Source organism: Akebia trifoliata, chromosome 4 (assembly GCF_017979445.1).
Source record: "Akebia trifoliata isolate Shusen 1 chromosome 4, ASM1797944v1, whole genome shotgun sequence".
Taxonomy (NCBI): Eukaryota; Viridiplantae; Streptophyta; class Magnoliopsida; order Ranunculales; family Lardizabalaceae; genus Akebia; species Akebia trifoliata.
Genome location: NC_141378.1, coordinates 6,930,706 through 6,950,595, shown reverse-complemented (window position 1 = coordinate 6,950,595; position 19,890 = coordinate 6,930,706). Strand labels below are relative to the sequence as shown.

At 34.3% G+C, this 19,890-nt stretch overlaps 1 protein-coding gene across 3 annotated transcripts; it reads left to right on the top strand.

The window, feature by feature from the left end:
* Positions 1 to 2,853: 2,853 nt before the first annotated feature.
* LOC147403387 (RNA-binding (RRM/RBD/RNP motifs) family protein) lies at positions 2,854 to 17,980 on the top strand. Of its 3 annotated transcripts, XM_086438959.1 has the most exons (7): positions 2,859 to 3,299; positions 7,640 to 7,817; positions 8,862 to 8,959; positions 13,090 to 13,186; positions 16,953 to 17,038; positions 17,142 to 17,224; positions 17,728 to 17,980. In XM_086438959.1, exons 1-6 carry the CDS (start codon positions 3,024 to 3,026, stop codon positions 17,193 to 17,195), a joined length of 789 nt encoding a protein of 262 aa, XP_086295085.1. In that variant the 5' UTR covers positions 2,859 to 3,023; the 3' UTR covers positions 17,196 to 17,224; positions 17,728 to 17,980. The 3 variants fall into 3 exon arrangements, with proteins under 3 accessions (XP_086295087.1, XP_086295086.1, XP_086295085.1); XM_086438961.1 differs by lacking the exons at positions 17,142 to 17,224; positions 17,728 to 17,980 and adding an exon at positions 14,705 to 14,782 and having other exon boundaries at positions 2,854 to 3,299; positions 14,865 to 17,038; XM_086438960.1 differs by lacking the exons at positions 17,142 to 17,224; positions 17,728 to 17,980 and having other exon boundaries at positions 2,854 to 3,299; positions 14,705 to 17,038.
* The last annotated feature ends 1,910 nt before the right edge of the window (positions 17,981 to 19,890 follow it).

Genomic DNA, 19,890 nt, shown 5'->3' with positions numbered 1-19,890 from the left:
TTATGGGTGCTATAAAGTGTAGGATTAATGGTTGGGACGTTGGTACAACAACCAATAGAGAAAGAGAGGGGGCTGGGGTGTTATGGGTGCTATAGAGTGCCGAATCAATGGCTGGTCAGAACGTGAGTGCAGATTCAATAGAGGACTGTGTTACAATGACATGGAGAGGCTGGGCAGCAAGGTTGGGGCGTTGGAGATGATAAAGGTTGAAGAAGATGAAGGTGTGCTGTAGGTGGGGTATGTTGCAGATTTAATGAAGAGGAAGAAAGGGTTTGTAGAAAGATGAGGACTGAGAAAGACATTGGGCAGCAAGGGTGTTGTTAGGGGAGGTGCAGAGAGAGTTGAGGAAGATGATAAGGGCTCAGCCGAAGGTGATGAATGGTCGAGAAAAACGTCCTTAGAGGTGCAGCCAGCAGAGACGTCCTTAGAAGTGCAGCCAAAGGGAAGTTGTTAGGGAGATTGGCTGAGGTGTTGGTACAGCAATTGATAACGAATAAGATGAGGCTTGAAGAGATGTTGTAGGCAGAGAGGGGTGACTCTCGAATTCGTTGGAGAAGAAGAAGAGCTCAGCCAATAAAGGGGTGAGAGACGTAGCAGTCCAATAGAGAAGAAGAGCCCTTGAGAGAGAAATGTCTCTTTGTTTTTATAGAAAATATGTTTCTATTTATAAAAAAAAAAATTTATTTATTTATTTTTGCTTTTTACACGTATTTCTCTTCTTTTGCTTTTAATTTTCCTTTTGGAGAATGATGGTGGGGCAATCCCACACTACTTACCTCATTGGTTGTCCATTGTTAATTAGTTGTGATTGGTTGATAATTATTGTTTTGGGTTTTAATTTTGAGTTGAATTTATTGGATGGTTGATTTTTAATTTGAGGTTTTTCTTTTAATTTAAATTTAAATTTGTATTTGATTTTGAATTTTGATTGTTCAATTAAGATTTAATTTCGACTTGATTTAATTAATCGAGTTCGATTTTGGATTTTGAATTTGTTAATTTAATCGGGTTTCGATTTGAATTCGAGTTTATTGGTTGGTTGGTTAATTTTTTAACTTTTAATTTAATTTTGCACTTTAATTGGTTGAGTGATTTTCAGTTTAATTTTGATTAAGTTTGATTGCTTGATTAAATTTTAATTGTTTGATTTTTAATTTTAATTGTTTAATTCTTAATTTGAATTTTAGTTTCACTAGATTGGATTTTTATTTGATTTTTATTATATTTTCCTAGGGATCGGGGTCTCTACGTTAGAATTGGATATTGAGGGGTATTTCGATTATTTTTGTGATTTTTCTTAAATTTTTCTATTTTCGTTGATTTGGGTCTCATTAGACTCAAAATCACATTCTGAGTGCGATAATAGTGCTTTCGTGATTTTTCGAAGGTCTGAAATTCAAGATGGGTATTTTCATTATTTTGGTGATTTTTACGAATTTTAACGTGAGGTTTCTTTCAGTTCCTACGTGATTATTTCTAAGTTTCAAAGTTACATTTTTCTAGCGTAGCAAGGCCTTTAAGTTATTGAATTGTGTAGCGAACCTAAGCATACGTGTTTGCTAAATCGGATGTAAGGTGTAATGATTCTAAACGTGCTCAAATTTCTATGTTGAGTTGTAACGAGGGGGGGTGAAAGGACTAGGAAACGAAATGAATCAAAGACAGTACTCACAGCCCTTTGAATTATTGGTGCTCATCATTATGAATTCACGACAATCGGGTGACAAATTGTTGAATTAGGCAGATGCAAAAATGGGGTGTCTACACTTATCCACACAAAAAAAGTACAAAATAATCTTTTGAATAGATAAAAAATAAAATAAAAAAATACAAGACATTGAAAATGAGACTTGAATACATCAAAAATATTTTGTATATGAGATTTACAAGTTGAAGATAAAAAGATTATTTGATCTCCTTCAACCTTTTGATATCAAGAACATGATATGATTATCAGAGAAGGTGAAAGATGGTTCTTGGGTCGAAAAATCATGGATTCGCTACAATACATTTAACATGAAGTTGATTATCTAAACATATCTTACATTGACAAAGTTGGGATTCAGGGAAATTCAACAAGGAAAAAGTCAAGAAAAACAAAAATATACTATTGCTCATGGATAATACAAAAATGTATATTTTATTTATTAAACACAAGATTAAACAAGATTTCAAAATTTCATATTATATATAATATAATATAAAAAATCATATTTCAAAGTTTTGCAAATAAGTCCGAATTAAATCGTTGCTTGAAAAAATTGTCCATTAATCGTTGCTTGGAGATGGTAACAGTTAAAAAATAAAGAAATGTAGTTAGTGATGGGGTAAAAATGGCATTTGTGGAAGTTTAACGTGACAAAGTCGGGATTGAGGAAAATTCAACAAGAAAAATATCAAGAAAAATAAAGATATATTATTGTCTATGGAAAATATAAAATTATATATATTATTTATTAAACAAAATTACAAATTTTCATATCATACATGATATAATATAATAAGTTATTTTCCAAAATTTTGCAAATAAGTCCGAATTAAATCATCACTACAAAGAAATGTGAATTAATTGTGACTTTTACATAAAAGTAAGATATTTTTTTCACATACCCTACAAGTTAGCTGCTTGAAGATGGCAAAAGGTTAAAAAATTAGATAGTGATTGGCGAAAAAGGGCATTTAGAGCAGTTGCAGTAATCTCTCAAACAAAACCTAGGCCAAGAAAACATAGGTGTATCTCTAATATTGACCAAAATGTAGGGGGTCATGTCTAAATCACCCCAAAATCAATTAACCGGATTGGACAGGGTTGACTCGTCCAGGATTACGAGTCAAAAAACTGGGTTTGCAAAACCATCATGGCATCATCGGTATGTTCCTTTGATAGCCATCGCATTCAAGCCCTAACTTCCATCTCCTCTGAGCGTAAACCCTCGAACAGGATTTCAATCAAAACCACATTAAACCCTAGGTTTCGATCTCGTAAATTTAAACCCTTTTAATTCGTGAAGATATCTTGCGCCATGTCGACTGAATCTGCGTCGACTTCAAACATGTCTGCTTCATCCCAATTCACGTATTCTAACAGTTCTTACTTCCCTCTCCCTTTCCACCTTCAACAATCTGATTCTATGGCCGTACCACAATACCCTAAGCCGTACATGCCCCCGCCTGGTCCACTGGTACAAATCCCTAACTCTGCGCCACCTGTTAAGGTTCCAACGGCTCCAATTCATCCATCGATGTATCCAGCGACCCAACCTGCACCTGGTGTTTATTCTCTGCCTCAATATCAACAGGTGAGTCTGGTGTTATTTTTATTTTTAATTTTAGTTTTTGTTAAATTTGGGATTTGTGACGAATTACTCATTTTGTTGTTGTTTTTATTTTTTGTTTTATATGAATTTCTGTATATATATAATTTTTTTTGGAAATTGCATTGTATGTTGATAATGTTATTTAGATAAATCTGATTAGTGTAAAAGGAATCACCTTTTCTCTGATAAGCTGCTCAGGAAAAAAACCCAATATCCCGATTTGAGCTTATGATTTCGGGATTTCGGGTCTACAATCTAAGACGTAGACTGTTGGATTCAGGCACCCTAATATTTTTGTAAGAAACCCACATGTTGAATTTAGTTTTTCCCGGAAAACACATAATTTTTCATGATTTTTTTCAACCTTTATTCTTTCTAATCTCTAAATAACTGTATTACTCACTCACTTTCTTAACTCTCTCGCTTGCAACTATTGTCACTCTCCGAGCAAATGCTGAGGTAAACAAATGATGAAACATAAAGAAATCCCCTTCTCCGTTTTGGGTTTCAAAAAATTAAAGTATAAATATTTTTCGGTGATTGGTTTGCAATTAATTTTTTTTATTGGTAATTTGCAATTGATTTTTCTCTCTAATTACCTAGACAATTTAAAAAATACAATATTTGGTAGATTAAAATTTTTTATTGGTAATTTGCAATTGATTTTACTCTCTAATTACCTAAACAATTTAAGAAAATACAACATTTGGTAGATTTCTCACGTGGAAATCTGGAATAATATGTAAAAGAATAGAGAAGCCGATTCGGGCAAACCCAATATCAAACTTCTTGAAAAATCCCGACTTTTAACAAAATCTACTTTACACAATTTCTGATTTTCTTTGGATTGCACCTCCTACAACGATACCCAGATAGCAAAATTGGCGATTTCCTCCATAAAGCTACAATTTCACAAGAATCCAATATTAATCCTTGAAAAACCTGATTATTCAATCTCCTCCAATGAAATCCTATTGAAAAATCCCAAATTCTCTCCAAGTTCCACCACTTACCATGATAACTGGATTCAGATGTTATTTTTTGCAATGCTAGGTCTTTTGGTCATTTAGAGCAAACTGTTTGATGAATTCATGGGCTTCCATTTTGAGGACCTTTTAGTTACATGGGAGCTTGTTTGTAATATCTGAGGTGAGGAACAATCTTTTCTTTTGGGAGTAGTTGTTTCTCCTTTTTTCCCAGATCTGTTTGTCATTGCTTTTGTTTTTGTCTTTCTCTCTTTTGGTCAGTTTTCTTGACCACCTATTTTTTTTTTTCCTTGATCATTAATAAAATTTATCTATAAAAAAAAAAGAAAAGAATTTGTCATCCCGTTTGATTAAGAACAATTTTGCAAGATTCCTTTACCAGCCTGCTTGCTGAAAGTTGTAGAAACATGATGATCCCTGGAATTAAATTAAAATAGAGATAACCAGTGAGAGGGCTTGGAATTGATTTGAGAACATAAGGGGATGGTGTTCTCTTTGGTATTCCACAAAAAGGGTCTTCCCTTGTGAAAAAAGGAAGTGCGGGTTTAGTTGTAGAGGAGAGAAGATGGGATGAGAAGAGAAGATCCGACCTCATAATGGTCCATGCCTAGGCAACATGAATTAAATCCCTAGTTTCTTATCTGGTTGTCATGACTTAGGAAAAATTGGAAATTAGGGTTTATTATTGGGCCTATGTGTGGTACAAGAGGATAAAAACCATGGCTTAGAAACAACAGTTAGAATTGTTAATAATGTTGTAACAAAGGTCTTGTGTCATACCTTGTCATACTATATATGCTAATTGTGCACTTGTCTGTTTTTCCCCTAATTTTAGGATTGATATAAGGTTTCAATACTGCTTTATCATTTTATCTTATTTTTATGGGTAATTTATCATTTTATTTTCAAACTCAGGTATACAGGACATCAGATTTAAGATATTAAGCTTATCATCACCATGAAAGATTTATCCCTACTATTTGGGTCATCATGCCCCCTTCCTTCATTTAATTTTATCTTATATTCATTGATGTGTCTGCGTATCTTTTTTTTTTCTTCTTGATGAATTGATCATAAAAACAGAAATACAAGAAAGCAATTGGGATGATGAGCTGAAACATGATAAGCTACAATAACCTCAGTACTCCAAAACCCTTACAAAATCTGAAGATTACAGACCTGATCCCATATCCCCACAAAATCATCAAAAAAGACACCCTAATCCATATCCCTTTTGGTCTTTGTGTTTCTCTCATTTAGGCAAATAAGTTGGTATATCAGGTATAGTTGATAGTGGACTAGTATATTAGGAACATTCCATCTCCAATACATAGGTTTTTCCTAGTCCTTTAATTGCCATTTTTTTTTCTAGATTTTGTCTTCAGCAGGGATTTTATTTTATATTTTATATTTTGATAAGTAAAAAAGATATGTTAAAAGTGGTTGAGATGACCGGTGAACATACAAAGGACAAAGACCAAAGACAACCCGCTACAAAACTAGAATACAACAAAGGAGAAAGACCAAGGGAGTTTATTGTGAGCCATATCTAGGCTTAAATCATCTGTTAGTCTCCTTTTCCTTTTTTTTTTCCTTGCTTGATTCTTTTTTCAGGTTAGGTCTCTCAACCTCTAACTATAAATTTTGTATCTTCTGGTTTTTCAAGGAAGTTACTTTATCGATTAAAAAGTGTATAATGCGTTCTCCTTGAAGTACTATTATCACATCAAGCAATTATGATTCTTTTCCCTTTTTTGTTGATAAGTAAGCTTTATTGCCAAAAAATAAGAACACAAACCAAAACAAATTCTTTTCCCTTTCAATCTGGTTTTTGGAGTTGGTGGCTTCCATTGCTTTTGTCGGGTGCACCAAATAGAATTTGAGAAAATACTGGCTCATCTAGGGTAGGATGTAATGATATGTTAAGCAATTCTAGGTTACTGCGTTGAAGAGTAAATCTTCAGTGCATTGTTATGGATAGTTTGTTAAAAGCGCTAGGCCTAAGCTGAGGACCTCCTTAGGGCGTAGACAAAAAATTTAATGTTTCAATTTGTATATGTAGTAAAGGTCATACAAAAAAGAGCAAAAAAAATAATATAAATGTCATTACCAAGATAATAATAAGTTATCAACTACAAAGCAAACTTGTAAGTCAACACAACTAATATGTAAGATAAATGAAAACAATTTAACTGGAAATACTGAAGGAATTTGATACTCCGTTTTGGGGTTGATGTTTTTTTTTGGTGTAAGTTATGCCCCAAATTTAAAGAGGTTTTCTTTGAGGAGTTCATTTTTAGATGGGACTCTTTCTACGGTAGATAAGTGCTTTGTATTAGTTGGTCATTTCAACTGACTGTTGTATTCGCTTTCTTTTTTGTTAATGAAATATATAATTATCAAAAAAAAAAGTTGGTGCCCCTCACTAAACTTTGCTATTATAATAAAATGAAGCTGAATAAGTGTTGTTGACACCAAAATTTGGAAGACCAAAAGTGCCCCCACCTTTTCAGCTAAGTTATTATTATCATGGTCATCCTTGTCAAAATGAATAAAATTACAATCCCACGACCCTATAAATATAACCATGTTAGTTAGTTTTTAGTTTTCTAAAATAACATAAATATTTTTTTTATTATGTTATCTTCGAAATAGCCTTAGTTAACATTTTAAATTACAAAAAGACCTTTACAATTTATTAAATGATAAAATATGAAAATATAAGATTATCTATTTAAAATTAAAAAAAAATCAATCTTTTGAAGTAATTTTAATCATGCATAAATCCTAACTTGTTCCATACATGTGCGTTTGCACATGCCACCTACTAGGTTTTTTAATCTTAGATTCTTAGACACACCTCACAAGTTTAGCTAAATATTTGAGAAATCTCTTATGTTCTATAATTGATTAAGTATCTTTATACAAAATTATTTCATAAAAGTATGATTTTAACCCCAGTTTTTGAAACCCCGCTTAAAGCGGGTAAGGCCTAGGTGCATAGATGGTCTAGACTAGGCTTTTGACAACAGATGGGTCCTTGAAATTTGATCTTTGGGGGGCTTTATCTCCATTCAAGTTTGTGCAGAAGTACTTCCCAAGAAGGAGAAAGATTTTGTATTGGAAACACCTTTTTTTTTTTTCCTTGCATCCGAAGTTCCAAACACTCCTATAAGGTTTATATGTCAAGCACTATGATTGTGATGTTTGAGGCCTGTCTCCAACTGGTTGTACTAATATTAAACTTTTTTCTTTTGTTTTAATTATTTTATTTGTTCGAGTAAGTAATCATACCTTCAACATGCTTATAAATTATTTACGTCTTGATCAAAACAGGCTCAACAGTTATTCCAGAGAGATGCACAGACAATTACACCCGAAGCTCTTGAAAGTGTAAAAGCTGCACTTGCTAGCAGTGAAATTGAACACAAGGCAGAAACCAAAAAGAAAGCAATACCTCGTAAAGCTGCTGGTCAGACTTGGGAGGATCCAACCCTTGCAGAGTGGCCAGAAAGTATGACTATATTAATCCCTTTTTTTTGGTTGTGCATATTGAGCTTGAAAACATCATGCAGTTTTGCTATTGGCATAATGTGATAATATTTAACTATCATGTGAAGCATTTGTGTTATCCGAGGTATGGGTTGCGATTTTTATTTTTTCACATGCTCGATGAATTTCTTAGTCAGAATTCTTCTTAGATGAGATGTAATAAATATTTGTAAATTGCATTTCATGATCCGGGCTGGGGGAGGGACTTCTTGGTATCTCGATTTTAGGAAGAATTTCAACTATTGGGAGCTTTATTCTATCACTAACCTAAGTAGCTAAATAACTTACACCCCCTTGGGACTTTGGATGAAGATTTCCTAATTTGGTGGAGAGGGCTTGATATTATTTTCAATTAAATCATTTTATACATTCCTTGCTCATTTTCACCTTCTAAGTTACTAGCTTCAGCTATTTTGCTGAAATGCTCGGCGCAAAGAGCTCCGAGCTTCGATCATCCCTAGCTCATTCAGTCTACTCCCTTCTCTAGTATGCACAATGGGCAAGGCCAGTGGTAGCAACAAGCGGATCTAAGAGTACTTACTATAAAGGTAGTGTTAGCTCGCGGCCCCCAAAATTCACTCCAAGGTGGCCTTTTTATCTAGGATTTTCTTTCTAGGTGGGAGCTTTTGTGTAAAGAGCAAAGTTTAAAAATGTCCTTTCAGAGGAATGTGTCAATTGAGGTAAAAATTGAAATATTTATAAAAATCAACATTTTAGTAAGAAATAATGTAAAAAAAAATGTTTTGAAATGACTCTTACAATTATTTATTATATAACACATTTTTTCATGTTGATATGTGCTATTAGACTCTAATATGCTGTGAATATGCTAAGAGTGTATCAATACCCTATTGTTTTTCATTTGAGAACAACTCCTTAAAAAAATAATTCTATTTCTGCAAAAAATAGAGATTCAAAAGACTGAAATATTTTTTTTCGAAGATCACATTTATTTTTTGCTGGTATAATCTCTTAAGATTTTTTTTATGCTGACAATGCTTCGCAGATGATTATCGCTTATTCTGTGGAGATCTTGGTAATGAAGTGAATGATGAGGTCCTTTCAAAAGCATTTTCAAGATTTCCTTCCTTTAACATGGCAAGAGTATGTTTCTGTTGAACTTTTAAGCCCATGGTTCTCTTTTTTATAGCATGGATTGTTTGTTAGTCACATGTGGATCTGTTGCAAATTCTTTTCAGACACTTGTTAAAAGCTCACCAAGTTCTCATATTTTTGTGTATGGTGTGCTTAAGCAAGTTTCTCTATACACCAATTAGATATTTGACCATGTCTGTTGTCTGTAGTCTGCAACATGTGAGATGTCAGGCATGGAAGTAGTGAAGGAAACAAGATTACTAGTTGCATTCTAACATCATGTAAGTACTTCAGTGTATGTATTTTACACAAAGAACATTTGGGATATGCTCATGGTTTTTCAGACATCTAGGTACACTAGTACAAAGCATGGTTTAAAATACCATATCAATCGAATGTTTCGGTTAATGAAAAAACCGATACGGTATCGGCTGATACATTCTCGAAACATTCAATGTTTCGTATCGATCTTGGCCGATACTGGTAAGTATTGAGCAATACATCTCATACATTCTGATATTTAAACCATGATACAAAGTACAACACTTTAGAATGTGTAGGCGTGTGGGGAGGTGCTTTAATGGCCTAAAGAATAGGGCATTAGCCTCATGAGCATGTGTTTTTAAATAGGTCAGGGACACACCATTTTTGGGAGAAAAGAGATGTTTTTGTTGATGTTATCTAATTTAGAATAGCTTATTATTATTATTTAAATAAGCATTAGGAAGGAAACATAAACCAAATATAAAATTGAACTATTTAAGCTATTGCAACATGTTATCACCTGCATATGCACATAAGTTACGTCCCTATGACATAAGGCTTAAAAGAGGTATAAAATGCGTGGAAATTCATCTTTTTTCAAAGCCTCACTGGATGACTCATGAGCCTTTGCATTTTATTGAGTACTGTGTAGGCCATTTTGAGGAAGCCCCGCCCTTTGTTGAATCTTGAGGTGTAATCCTAAAAGCCCTTTCACCACAATTAGCATCCCTCCCTTCAAGTAATATACATTACACTGGAAATAATTGAGGTGGCTTGAAATATTGATCCTAGACATGGAGACCCTCTCTTTGACCACTGAATAACCTTTGCCTTACTGTTGTTGTTGGACATATTTATATGTCCATGTTCAGTTTTGTTTTTAACCACTGCTATACTACCATTTCTGTTATTAGCACTAAGCTGTATTTGTTTTTATAAGAAATTGATTGATGTGTTATATTACGTGTAATTAGGTTGTTGAATTTTTAAGTTATTTCAACAACCTAATTACTTATAAGACAAGGTTATAGGTAAGAACTTAGGCAAAGCAGACATGATAATTAGCTTTGTTGTCTCAAATTGTATACCTCTCAAAGTTACAGAGTTGCTTATGTTACTGAAACTTGTTAAGTACTTGCATACAAGTTCAATAAAGAAAGAGGCTAGAACTTCCCTTCAAAGTATTTCATTGTGTTATATCCTTGCATTTGGTTATGCTGGGAAAATCCCATTTGGTTACATTCCAAAATGCATGATTGTATTTTTCTACAGGATAGAAAGGGTCTGGTTCAATATTATGGCCAATCAGATGGTCATGAGTTTTTAAAGTAACCTAACCAGACGTATTTTTGCAGTTTCTTCTACTTTTTCATATTAAAAAGTTGCAGAAGAAATTTCTAAAAGACTTACCAAACGCAGCCTAAGTTTCCATTATAATTTCATTAGCTTATTGGAGAAAATTATTCTATTTTTGGGACATGAGATGATCTCTTTTATCGTCATGAATGTAGTGCAGATGTGCTTTTGGTCTGAGTAATATCTTCAGCCATTGTGTTCCCCTGGAGTCTTTGATATTGTCATGTTGAGCCTTGGTAGGTTATATGCATATATATGAAATATTTCATGAGTTCTGAAAGTGTGTGGGGTAGTGGGAGAGGGTGGGGCACTTCTTTATCTATGACTGTGAGCATATGTGACTGTACCATGATGTGTTGATAATTGAGAAGCACACAATTCAAGCCTCAAGGTACTATTTTTTACTCAAAAGATGTCGTCCATAAGAACCTTCCCTTTTAAATATGCAACTTAGGTTATTTCAAATGTTGATGCTTTTGGTAAATTTCTACTTATTCTGTACAAATATCTCACCTTGAAAAAGAATTGAACTTATCCTGAATCTTCGTAGAGAAGTCTGCATTTTATATGCAGACTATGTCTAGTATTGGTTTTCTCTTCAGTCTCTAGACATGTGTCGCTACTCGCTAGTTGCTACCAATAACTACCTTCCCTGCTACCGTGTCTTGCATTTGCAACATCTCATAACAGTCCATCACTTAACTCTCTGATACTTGGTGCCTTCTTCAGACTGGGAATCTGTGGTTCAGATACATACTAACTTCTAGTTCTTGAATTTGCCTGCATGAGTTAAAATTTTCAGATTTTATCATAGTTTAAGCCACTGGCTTTTGAGAAGGCATGCCAATACCTGATCCCTCACCTAGTGTGGGTGGAACAATCCTTCGTATCATTATTATCATTTTTCTAGTTTGCTTTCTGGTATTGTTTTTATTTCTTCTCTCGCTCTAAAAATATCCACACATGTCAGTATGCTTGCTCACTTTATATATATAGATGTATATATGGATCAGGATCAAGAGCCAACTAAATGGTCAACGTGTTTCGTCCTATATAGGTTAGAAGTTTCGGAATGGGCTGATTTTTTGTGAGAATGATCTAACCCCAGTTTACAAGTTCAGATTTTGGGAGGATTCTTGGTGTGGTGAGGGCCCCTTGAAGGAAAGTTTCCCATCTTTGTTTGCCTTCTCAATGAAGAAGAATATTCCGATTAAAAGATTTCGTGGGGTGGATGTTGGAGGCTTGACTTGGCATTTGGGGTTTAGGAGGATGTTGAATGATTGGGAGTTGCAAGAGGTTTCTCAGTTGTTGGTGTGCCTTGACAGAGTTTCTGGAGGGATGGATGAGGAGGATTCACGAATTTGGGTTACTATTAACAGTGGATTGTTCTCTATGAGAGAGTTTTATAATGAGTTAAGTAGGGGTGGGGATGTTACCTTTCCCCACGAGGCAGTTTGGGGGCCTACAGCGCTATCTTAGGTGGCCTTTTTTGTGTGGACTGCGGTTAAGGAACGAATTTTAATGTTTGATCAGTTGCGAAGAAGGGGTTTCTGTGGCCCAAACTATTGTTGTATGTGCGGGAGTAGTGAGGAGTCGTGTAATCATCTTCTTTTGCGTTGTCTAGTGGCAAAGGAGGTTTGGGATCATTTCTTCTTCTTGTTTGGTGTGAATAGGTGTATGTTGGGTACGGTGAGAGATCTCTTGGTGGAGTGGTCTCAATTGGGGGAGAGCTTTCGTCTGTCCCAGCGGTTGCTTTGGGGTTTAACACCGTTCGCTATTTCATGAGGCCTTTGGAAGGAAAGGAATGCTAAAACGTTTGAAGGGAAGTTTCTCTCAAAGTCGATTTATTTTTGTCGATCCTCAGGTTTCTTTATTTCTGGTGCAAGATCTTTAAGGAGTTTAAAGGGATCATTTTTTAGGACTGCCTAGTCCGTTGGGATTGCATTTGTAATCTGTCAGAGACGTAGCTTTGTGTTTGTTTCTTTTTCTTTTTCTAGCTTTTTGTTTCTGTTTAACCCTTTAGTAGGTAATCTTGAACTACCGCTTGTATTTGTTTTCGTTTATCTATTAAAAAAAAAAATAAGTTGAAGAATCGTGGACCGTCATTTTTTTTGTAAACCACTTTTGATGGGGGTAGAAGTTTCGGAACGGGCTGATTTTTTAATGAGGATGATCACCTCACCATAGAGATGATTCTCACAAAAAATTAGCTCATTCCAAACTTCTAACTCATATAGGACAAAACACGTTGGCCATTTAATTGGTTCTTGATCCTCGCCCTGTACATATATACCCCATGCCTTTTGTGTAAAGTTTATTTTGTTCACGAATGTATTGCATTATTTGCTTCACTCATGCATGCTGTTTTTCCAATTCCACTTCCAGTTTTTATTTTATTTTATTTATTTATTATTATTTTTAAGTATATTTCTCATTCAAGTTTTTCTGGGGACAGTTTTTGTTTTTAATATTTTGGAACATGGTCTAAAATGTTTACACACATTAAATGACATTTCCAGGTTGTCAGAGATAAGAGAACGGGCAAAACCCGGGGTTATGGATTTATTAGTTTTGCCAACCCTTCAGACATTGCAGCAGCCCTAAAGGAAATGAACGGTGAGTCTAATATCTACTCACACATACTTTTTTGACATGAATATGTACACTTTATTTATCTTCATGTGCTCTTGGTTACTTGGTTGAGTTGCTTTGCAGTATGCTAGTATTATTTTTCCAGGGCACAGATCTTCTTCTATTAAGTGCTCTTGGTTACTTGGTTGAGTTGCTTTGCAGTATGCTAGTATTATTTTTCCAGGCCACAGATCTTCTTCTATTACTTCATGTTTAATCATTAACATGTGCAACTCTATGGTCATAAGCTTCTGAGTCGGCATAGTGAACAAATTGTCATGCGGCTTGGCCAAGTCATGGAAGGGGTATGTGATACCACTTCGGTAGTCTAACATGATCCAGCCGTTTCCTAAGATAATCAAATAAAACAGTTATATCCAATTAACTTGAATGATGTGATCTCATTATTTTATTGGTGCTCAACTTCTAGAGCTTGAAAAATTATAACTTGCCCATCCAAACAAGGAAGAAAGTTCACTTTCACAATAAATACAACAAAACAAAACAAAACAATATCCAGTTTGAAATTCTTGAAATAGGAAATGTTAAAACCAAAAATCTAAGATTCCTTATGAGTCAAATGGTGCCAGCTTGCTAAGTTGGTTAAAGAGTGAGTGTTGATACCATGACTTACGTCCAAAACTGCCTCCACTATCTAATTTCTAACCACTAAGGCACTCACTCAATTGCTTATCAGAAAAAGATCCTTTTTTTTTTTTATAAGTGTAATATATTAAATGAAGAAAATTAAGTACAAAGAGGCCGAGGAAGCCTCTAAGAGAACAACAAGCCAAAAAGAGAACAAAGCATCAAAGACTACATAAAGAATTCCATCTAAAAACGAAATCATCAAAAGTGATCCCCTTGAAATCGATATTCTGCTTCGCCCAAAGATATAATAAGCCCAAGATCTCCAAGAATATACCGTGAGAGCTTCTCATTCTATTGTTAAACACCCTGTTATTTCTCTCGTTCCACAACCCCCAAGCTATAGCCGAGGGAAGAATAGCCCACAAAAATCTTTTCCTGGAAGAGAAGACATTACTGGCCCACCCTTCTAATAACAGGGAATACTTACAAGGAAGGGCCCAATGAATACGGAAAAGACCAAGGAATATTGACCAAATTTGGTAAGAGAATGTGCAATGAATTAAAAGATGGTCGACAGACTCCCCATCTTTCATGCAAAGAGGGCAACAATTTGGAGTGATCCATCCTTATGAGTTGTCTTAAGAAAAGAACACATGTGTATAGATGGTCGGGAGGCTAGAGCATGAAAATACCATGTTCTATTGCCGTGTATATAATCTTATAATAAATGCGAGGGAAGAGAATGAAGATAGTACTAAGTGTGGCCTTCTACATATAAAAGAAACTGTTATGGGAATCCCTATGAGTTCAGGGAGGAGGCTTTGTGGCTTATGATTGTATTTAATTGAGTTGATTCTTCGTCCTCATATATTTTCGTTAGAAATTATCTCATGTTTTTTATTTTTTTGATAGGTAAATTATCTCCTATGTTACCTTATATCCATTCTTCTTCTTTTTCATATTTCCATTGAAATGGTTGAGGAGAGAAAGGTATGGCCTTGGCTAAATAGTGTACAAATTGGGGTTCTCAAAGGTTGGACTTATGGATTGGGAATGATGGCAAAATGCTTAGGTGGACATGATCGGTCTCTCTATCTTCTATAAACTTACTGTCTTCTACCTGATGTTCTACTGAGGGAGATCTGCCAAAGAGAATGTATATGTCAGTTGATCAGATGCTGGGAAGCCCAAGTGATCCCTCACACAGCTGATCGGATAAACACTATATATGTCTCTCCTATATGTACTTTCATCTATGGGGCCCATATAGATAACATGTTAGACCATCCAACCATACGTTGAATCATTCTCAACATTAAGGTTGTCACCAAAAATCAGCACCATCTAACTTTATTTACTACATGAAAAAGCTCCCTTTAATTAACAGTTTAAATGAACAGCCTGGATTCCTCAGATTCAAGTCAAGGTTTAGCTATGTTGGAGTAGATTGAAATTTGGTGATTATGGGTTGTCTTCAGCTCTTTTATAGGCTTTTGGTAGATCCTCTTTGTTTGAAAGTTCTTCTATTCTCCTTTCTTGAGTTCTTAATAAAAAACTTTTACCGATAAAAAAAAGCCTGCCTTTTACTGGGATAAAGCCCATATTTTGTGTCAGTTTAATGATTGCGAGTTTCTGACCACCCATCATTTTGTTTTTATACACTTCCCTTTGTAAACATATAAACATTTTACTTGCATTCTCTCACGAAACAAATCATATTCTTGAGAGTTGAGATTGATGATGGAAGGGGGAACATACTGTAGAAAATATGAATTTTATTGATAATTCTTGGATGAATATTACAAAAGCCCCAATAGGGTATTTATAGGCATTACATCAACCAAGATATAAGAAAACTACCTAATATAAATATTCTAGAATATCCTGATTGATATATTCTAAATATCAATATATATTCTAGAATATCCTTCATCACAACCTTCCATTTGTGTGAGATACACTAACAATGATACAATGTATCTCATGCATTTTATACAGTGCATCTTATTCTTTAACATCCTCCCGTAATTGCATGGTCCTTTGAAAAAGGAATATGCAATTGGTTTTGTTGAATAATTGCTTGATCTCAATAATGGATATGTTCATTGATTGTCGAAGTGCCAATCGTGCTTACTGGTGGTCACCGTCTGTCTATGAAGTCCATCACTGTCGTATCCTGCTCTTTTTGAGTATGTCGGAGCCGGTGGTTTGTTAGACCAGATCTGTCATGATCTCTCCCAGAAGCATAAAAAAGTAGGATTGTGCCATTTAAATGAAAGAACTCTCGTTGGAGAGATTTTAGATAGAAAAAAAAATTGAGATCGTGTAGCATGAATGTGTGAAATTGGGAGATTTGTAGAGATATAAAAAAAATTGTGATTTTTATTGGAAAAAAAAAAACTAAAATAATAGCAAGAAGAAAATAAGATATCTAGGTCCAGAATATAAAGAAAGATGGTATTTTTATTGAAAAAAAAAATACTAATAAGGTAAATAAAATGATTAAGGTTCGGCGATGGCGGTGGTGCCATCGCCGAAGAACGGCGCACCAAGATCGATGTGCTCAATGGAGATTGAGCTCTGATATCATGTAGAAAATATGAATTTATTGATAATTCTTGGATGAATATTACAAAAGTCCCAATAGGGTATTTATAGACATTACATCAACCAAGATGTATGAAAATTACCTAATATAAATATTCTAGAATATCCTAATTGATATATTCTAAATATCAATATATATTCTAGAATATCCTTCATCATAACCTTCCATTTGTGTGAGATACACTAACAATGATACAATGTATCTCATGCATTTTAATATAGTGCATCTTATTCTTTAACACATACTACAGGTACCATTGGCTTAGGGGCCACACTAGAATGATCAAATGTGTATGTATATCAGGCCGTGGTACCGTTGCCATACATGATGTCATGTTCAACCACTCCAAGTATCCATACCTTCAGGGTTATCGAACTGGTTTTCATGTACGTACATGTACATGTACTAATATTTATATGAAAGTACGTAACTTGATGATTGACTTGCAACTCATATGAGTTATCATGTATGAATGTTAAAAGTAATATAGACAAAACAGTACAAACCATCTCCTCCCATCCCCTTGTTCTTGAGTTTGACACATTCTTACAGGTAAATATGTTGGGAACCGTCCAATCAAATTACGTAAGAGTTCCTGGAAGGAGAGGACCGATTTGGATGCATTGGAAAGGCAAAAGGTAGAAATTTCTACATTTCCTGTATTGTTGTTAGTTGTTTCATTTCTTTTTTCCCCCATTCATCCGCTTACCAGGGCATTCTGTCTCATGACTCTCTTGGCAGAACCAAAGTCATAGGAAACCAAAACTGCCGAAGAAGAGTGTCTTGCACAAGTGAATCTGCAGACTGATTGATCCATGATCAAGGTAAGTAACTTCATTAAAACCTTGAACTAACTCATCAGTAGAGCTGTTTTCAATGTTTTGGCTTAATCACATAGAAATAATAAATAAGACCACCCAATGTTGAATTCATACTTACAGTTGAGGAGGTATATGATGATGGGAAGGTGAAATACTTAATCATGTTGTGTGATGTTTTTGCAGCTGTTATGAAGAGTGAAATACCCCAATAATGTAAATGTGCTTATTTTCCAAAAATGTGAATAGCTTCCAACTATAACGGTTACAATGCCTGTTCTATACAATTTATGTAAAGTTTCTTGTTTTTGTTAAAGAATTTTCTTAATTTTTATTTGATTTATATAATCCTAATATCCTATTGTTTCCAAACTATTTTTTTATTTTTATTTTTTATCTCTTGATGTTTTGGGCTTTTCAAAGATGCCATTCACTCCTTGCATGACTTAAGACCATTGTTTATTCTTATTATTAGGTTGTGAATACTGAATTGGTTTTACTATTTCCAGGTTGGGGTGATGGTGGGGGAAGCTGCAATGTCCTTCATGTTTTCGCCCATGCAGATTGTGTCTTTTAGTAGACGCCATACTTTTTTATTTTTCTTGTTTTGGTGGGTTTGATTTGTAAAATATTCCTCAACGGTTATAATCATCTATTCTCAGGTTCTAAGTATTATAAAAAGATTGAACATGTTAAGGAGGTGGATGAGAATTGCAAAATATTTACAATCAGGCTGAAAGCTAATATTGCAATTTCCGTCAACTACATGCGTATCTGCTAAGATTATGCCTTTCTAATTCCTTGATTGTCTAGGTATCTTACCACCAAATCTCCAATTGGAATGCAGAAGGTCCTCTCAGTTGGCACGTAACAAAGACAAGGCACAGGATGCATTGTTATTTATTTGGTTCGACATGCTTGGTGTGTGAGCCTCGATTTGGGTTTGGGTTTGTCCTCTTTTGGTCTGATTTTGGGTAGATTGCGTGTAAGGTGCTGTTTGTTAAACTGAAAAAAATAAGTGTTGAATACCCTTACAATCATATTATACATTGTTTGCATGATTCAAATGTTTATTTATTATCAAACACAATAAAATATATTATTTTTTATAAAATTAAAATATAATTTATTTTTAAATAATAAATAATATTCAAATCTTCAATTTATAAATAATAATTTTTATTTATAAAAGTCCATAAATTTCAAATTAAAAATAATAATGTTATTCAAGTCACCAAAATTTGAAATCAACTTTAAAAGAACTTAATTTTGGATGAATAATTTTCGATGGAAATAAAAGATGTGTAATTATAAAAGCATCCTATGCATTAATAGGGGTAATCTACACTATAGTCATTTTTTTTTTTGTTTTATATGGGTTAAAGTTTTTGGAATGAGCAAATTTTTAGTGAGGATGATCTAGAGATCATCCTCACCAAAAATCAGTCCATTTTGAAACTTTTAACTCGTTAAAAATAGTTTTTTTTTTAAAAGGAACGATTTACGGTTCTTGAACTTGTTTTGATAGGATTAGAAGTTTCAAGATGTGCTGATTTTTGGTGAGGATGATCTTCTCATTGTAGAGATCATCCTCACCAAAAATCAACTCATTCCAAAACTTTTAACCCATATAAGACAAAATAATTTAGCCATGGTGTGGGTTTATTAATTTGTGGGGTGTTTATATACTTATCCATGGGATATAAGAGGTAATATCTTTTTAAGAATAAGTGCATACTTGTCCATGTTCAAAAAATCAAAGGGCATACTTGTCCGTGGTGAAAAAAGCGAAGTGCTTACCGCTTTAACATTTTTTTTCAACATCAAAATAGTGTTGAATTTTTTTCACTTATTTTCAGCAATAAGCGTTGAAAATATAGAGTAAACAAACGCGCGCTATTTTGACAAAAGTACTGAATTTGATTTTTTTTTAGTAATAAACGCTGAAAAATAACGCAAACAAACACCACCTTAGTTTGATGATCAAATCAACAAAAAAAAAAAAGTTGAATGAGATGAAAGATTGATTTGATTCGAGGCAAATTAGACCTCTTGATTGATACAAGATGGACCGTCTCCAAATACCTAAGTATGTAATGAATGTCATGTAGAATTAGACGGTGGGTGGGTGGGTGGGATTTGTGCATGCTGACCAAACTTGTTGCATTGCACGTCACTTTCATCAGTGTAGTTGTGGAGTCTGACGGATGAATCTACATTGGTTGACCTTGCATTTGCAAAGCCCATCCCACGACACTTTCTATGCTACTGTTTGTGCAGGGTATTCATTGATTTTCCTCAAATATATAAACTCGTATCTCGAGGAAATAATATATGATCCTGTGCACACTACATCTGCGGGGGTAGTGTTGTAGGAAGTCAACGTAAGTAACATGTTTCTAGAAAAATTAATATGTATTATTTTATGCAGTAATGGACATTAGTAAAACACAAGTGGTGTGGTTGGTCAAATTAGGAGGAAAATTCTTTAGTCCAACGTTGTTGGACAGTTATATCCAACGAACGGCTGAGATGGAATGTTAATTTTTAATGGAAGCTGTTGGTGTTGGAGTTGGGACTTATTGCAGCATCCATAATCTCGTGTGGACTCCTTTCATCCAAGCGCTCTCTCTCTCTCTCTCTCTTTCTCCAAGTCTTAAAATATGCCACGT

Excerpts from the sequence above, each read along its gene's own strand:
- LOC147403387 (XM_086438959.1), top strand. The coding sequence starts at position 3,024 with ATGTCGACTGAATCTGCGTCGACTTCAAACATGTCTGCTTCATCCCAA. Across the intron at positions 8,960-13,089 it reads CTTCCTTTAACATGGCAAGA|GTTGTCAGAGATAAGAGAAC; the intron begins GTATGTTTCTGT and ends TGACATTTCCAG. Across the intron at positions 17,039-17,141 it reads ATGCATTGGAAAGGCAAAAG|AACCAAAGTCATAGGAAACC; the intron begins GTAGAAATTTCT and ends CTCTCTTGGCAG.